This window comes from Sinocyclocheilus anshuiensis, unplaced genomic scaffold (assembly GCF_001515605.1).
Source record: "Sinocyclocheilus anshuiensis isolate Anshui unplaced genomic scaffold, SAMN03320099.WGS_v1.1 scaffold1306, whole genome shotgun sequence".
NCBI classification, from domain to species: Eukaryota; Metazoa; Chordata; class Actinopteri; order Cypriniformes; family Cyprinidae; genus Sinocyclocheilus; species Sinocyclocheilus anshuiensis.
Window position 1 is genome coordinate 7,461 of NW_015558625.1, and position 3,866 is coordinate 11,326.

General features: G+C 40.1%; 2 protein-coding genes across 2 annotated transcripts in view; both read left to right on the forward strand.

The window, feature by feature from the left end:
- Positions 1–941, forward strand: part of LOC107680731 (uncharacterized protein C20orf24 homolog) — a 7,805-nt gene extending 6,864 nt beyond the window's left edge. Inside the window, exon 4 of the mRNA XM_016476769.1 lies at positions 262–941. Coding sequence (XP_016332255.1) covers positions 262–303 — 42 coding nt within the window. The 3' untranslated portion in view covers positions 304–941. The remainder of the gene's footprint in view (positions 1–261) is intronic.
- Positions 942–3,329: 2,388 nt separating this feature from the next.
- The window catches only part of dhx35 (DEAH-box helicase 35), a 31,666-nt gene continuing 31,129 nt past the window's right edge, over positions 3,330–3,866 (forward strand). Inside the window, exon 1 of the mRNA XM_016476783.1 lies at positions 3,330–3,477. Coding sequence (XP_016332269.1) covers positions 3,438–3,477 — 40 coding nt within the window. The 5' untranslated portion in view covers positions 3,330–3,437. The remainder of the gene's footprint in view (positions 3,478–3,866) is intronic.

Here is a 3,866-nt window from a genome sequence, read left to right on the forward strand (position 1 = left end):
GAAGCCTACTTTTTTTTTAACCCCCCCCCCCCCTTTTTAATTTAATTTTGTTTTTGACATATTCATGGCACATGTCCTGCAAATTATCAAATGAAATGTTATTCTGTGAACAGTAACCGAGTATGGAAATGATCCTGTTTTTATAATAATCAACATACATTACATTCATTCTAACATGCCAGCATGTATTTGTTTGGTTTCTGATTCAGGCGTCTCTCTAACGCTGTGAAGTGTGTGATAGCGCTGTGTGTTTGTCTGCAGGTGGTTTGGATCATCTTCTACACGGCGCTACACTACGACTGAGGACTGCAGGACAGACAGAGACATACATTTATTTAACCTGATCTGGAGGGGCTGGATGGAGCTACTTTTCCGAGGCGTCTGCATATGTTACCTTCAGCGTGTGTATGCGCCTGAGGAAGAGGTGCATCGTGGGTACAAGACATGCTAATAACCTTCTGGAACCCAGGGCGCACTGCATTTTGAAGCTGATGTTGTCCAGTGCACTGCCATGGCTATTGGGTTAATAACTGTTATTTCTGTTTGTCCTCTCTGCTTTTTCTTGTTTGATTGCTGCCGTATCAAGCGGAACTTAATTTGATTTAATGTTTTTCTTAGTTTCTTTCACGATTAGCATCCAACACAGATTGTCTTACTCCGTTATGACCAGGAAAATCAGATAGGAGTGTGTAAATTCTGTACAATTAATTTTATCGGATCCATAATGTATTGAAGTATTTCTTATGTCTTGTTGATGTAACAAACTGCTCAGTATTTTATAGTGTATTGATGTAAATGCGAATGGTCTGTATGCTTGTCATGAGTAAGGAGATGTACCCGAGGCCGTAGAGAGACTATTTTCTGGATGAAATCTTTTGGAGAATAAAATAAAGCTGGGCTTTGTCTGCCCTACACTTTTCAGCAGACGCTGCGCTCCAGTTCTGGTGGACTCTGTCGCTTTATCCACGTCTTTGTAGCAAATTCAGTAAAGTTGTTTGCTTAATGACTGTATTGAGAGAAGTGCTGGATTTCTGTTGACCTACATAATATATAGGTTAACCCTAAAGGTGACATCTGTGAAATGTTGCAGGCAGAAAAGGTCAATTGTCTGTTGTCAGCAGAGTAACGCTCTCACACAAGACACTGTCAAACCGAGCAGCCTTCTGGTATTATTATTATTATTATTAACAGGGTTCCCGCGGGTCCTTAAAAAGTCTTAAAGGAGACATATTAAGCCCCTTTTTACAATATGTAATATAAGTCTCTGGTGTCCCCAGAATGTGTCTGTGAAGTTTCAGCTCTAAATACTCCACAGATCATTTATTATATCATTTTGAAAATGCCTATTTTGAGTGGAAGCAGAAACATGCTGTTTTTGGGGCCTGTGTCTTTAAATGCAAATGAGCTGCTGCTCCCCGCCCCCTTTTCCAGAATAGAGCTGCGCCATTACAGCTCGTACCTGCTCGTAACATCTGTTTTGGTTCTGATTATCATGTTTATCGTGCTAAAATCATGCGTTTTAAACCATATGAGTTTAAACTTCAGATATACGGGTTTTCTGAGAGCACACATCCGAAGCACACGCACAGAAAGCGGCTGTCACAGCATGCGAGTACTAAACTAAGCTCTCATTCACACACAAGTTTATAGTTGTATGTTTATGTACAAAAATTATGTCTATATCATACAATACAATGTTTATATAGCACATTTTAAATGTACAACCAAAGTGCTGCACGGATATGCAAAAGAAAACAGATAAACACGATTATAAACAAAACAAACTATAAAACACAAACTGGGCGAGGTTCACCAAAACAGAAAATAATTGCACAGGAAGTCAAGAAATATTGTTTTGTACATATATATATATATATATATATACAGGGTTTAAATTGACAGGGTTGAACATTACAGGACACGAGCTGCAGTAGCCAAAGGTGTGAGATATATAAGCGGACCTCAAACTATTTAAGCGTGTATACTGTTGAGTTGTCTGCCATTTTAATTGCTTTAGAATGGGTTGAAAGCTCTTATTTGTAGTGACTCAGTTTCTGCCTAAGTCAGGTATGGCCAGAAACCATCAAGAGCTGCTCTCTGAAATTATGGTTACTTACTTGAGAATAAAGCAGAACGGCGCAGAGGCTGTATATTAATGTGGACTCCTGCACATAAAGGAATGATGGGAAATGAGACAGTTGACAGATTAGCCAACCTAGCCATTAAAAGAGTAACTATAGACACAAACACAAAGCTGTCGAGATCAGAAGGAAAGAGTATTGATTGGGAAAGAGTTATTAAGGAATGGCAGATGCATTGGGATCAAGAAACAAACGGACGACATCTAAACTTGTTTAAAGAAGAGTTGGTGTTGTGGAAAGCAAGGGGGGAATATGAGGAAACAACAATGAACAGACTAAGAATAGGACACAGTAAATTAAATAGCACACTCCATATTATAGGGAAGCATCCAACTGGATTCTGAGCATGTGAATATTGTGTGTAGGAAATATGAAACTGAGAGAAAGATTATGACAAAAGAAATGGAAAGTGTAGGACTAACTGGACGTGGACTAAAGGACATGTCAGAGTGTGGCGGGAAAAGTCAAGGAAGGAAATATCTGTTCTGCTTCCTTAAAAATACAAGACTGGCGGCGAGGATCTGATGATTTAATCGGTGTAGGAGTAATATATTTCCAGAAGATGGCAGTAAAGCAACTTCTAGGATGCAAACTGCCGCTAAAACCTAAAGAAGAAGAAGAAGTATGAGGAACGACTTTCCCTGCGTCCCAATGTTCATACTATCCTTCCTAAATAGTATGTGAGATTAAAATAAGTGTGGCCCAAAGCATAGTATGTTGAAAAGAAGTCCCTGGATGGTCTACTGTTTCAGGTAGATTTTTGAAGTGCACACTCTGATGGCTAATATTACCCACAATCCATTGCGCTTTGACGAATGATTCGGTTCAAACATAAACATATAAATATTATGTCTATGGGTTCAAAACTACAAACACGAAAAAAAAACGTTTTTTTCTTTTAACTACAAACATGGCGGATGTGAGCGACCGACGGTTAGTTTTAAAGGGGGTTGAGTTACTAATAATCAACATTTAACCTGTTAACATTTTTTATTTAATGTTATCTGTGTTCGGATATTTCATCTACAACAACAATGTGAACTTTTATAAACATCCGTTTGGCCATTAACTTTTAAATGCATCATTAGTTGCATCAGAGTCCTCTGCATAAAGACCCACGGCTGGCAGATCAACGTGCTACTTCATTTCTCTCCAGTACGGTAGGAAGTTAAATGAGATGTGGAGGATGTTTACCGTGACCAGATGATACAGTCTATGGACAGGACGCGTGTAACTATGCGACAGACGCAACTGTATGACGTTTACGCGTCACGACGGTCGACAACGTAGTGCATCATGGCGGCGCCCCACTCCACCATGAAATTCTGGAAACCCGGTAAAATTCATATCACATCTCACAGCGTTATCCTGACATGTTCACTCATATTTTGGCTGGTAGTAGTACTACAGAGTGAAGGCGTGCTGCAGCAGCGCTGAGCTGCGTGTTGTTGTATCTCTGTTTTCAAGCGTGTGTTTGGTGTGTTAGTGTGTGTGACTGCAGTGCTGCATGACTGTAACGTTATAACACGATCACGTGCCACATGCATCATATCACAGCAACATAACACAACATGCGCCGAAGTGATCACGCTATAACGCGTTAGATTGACTTGATTCTGTCCGATGCGCAGCATTTATCTATACTGCGCTGATCTGCTGCTGTGTGTGTGTGTGTGTGTGTGTGTGTGAGAGAGAGAGAGAGAGAGAGAGCGTGTGTGTGAGAGA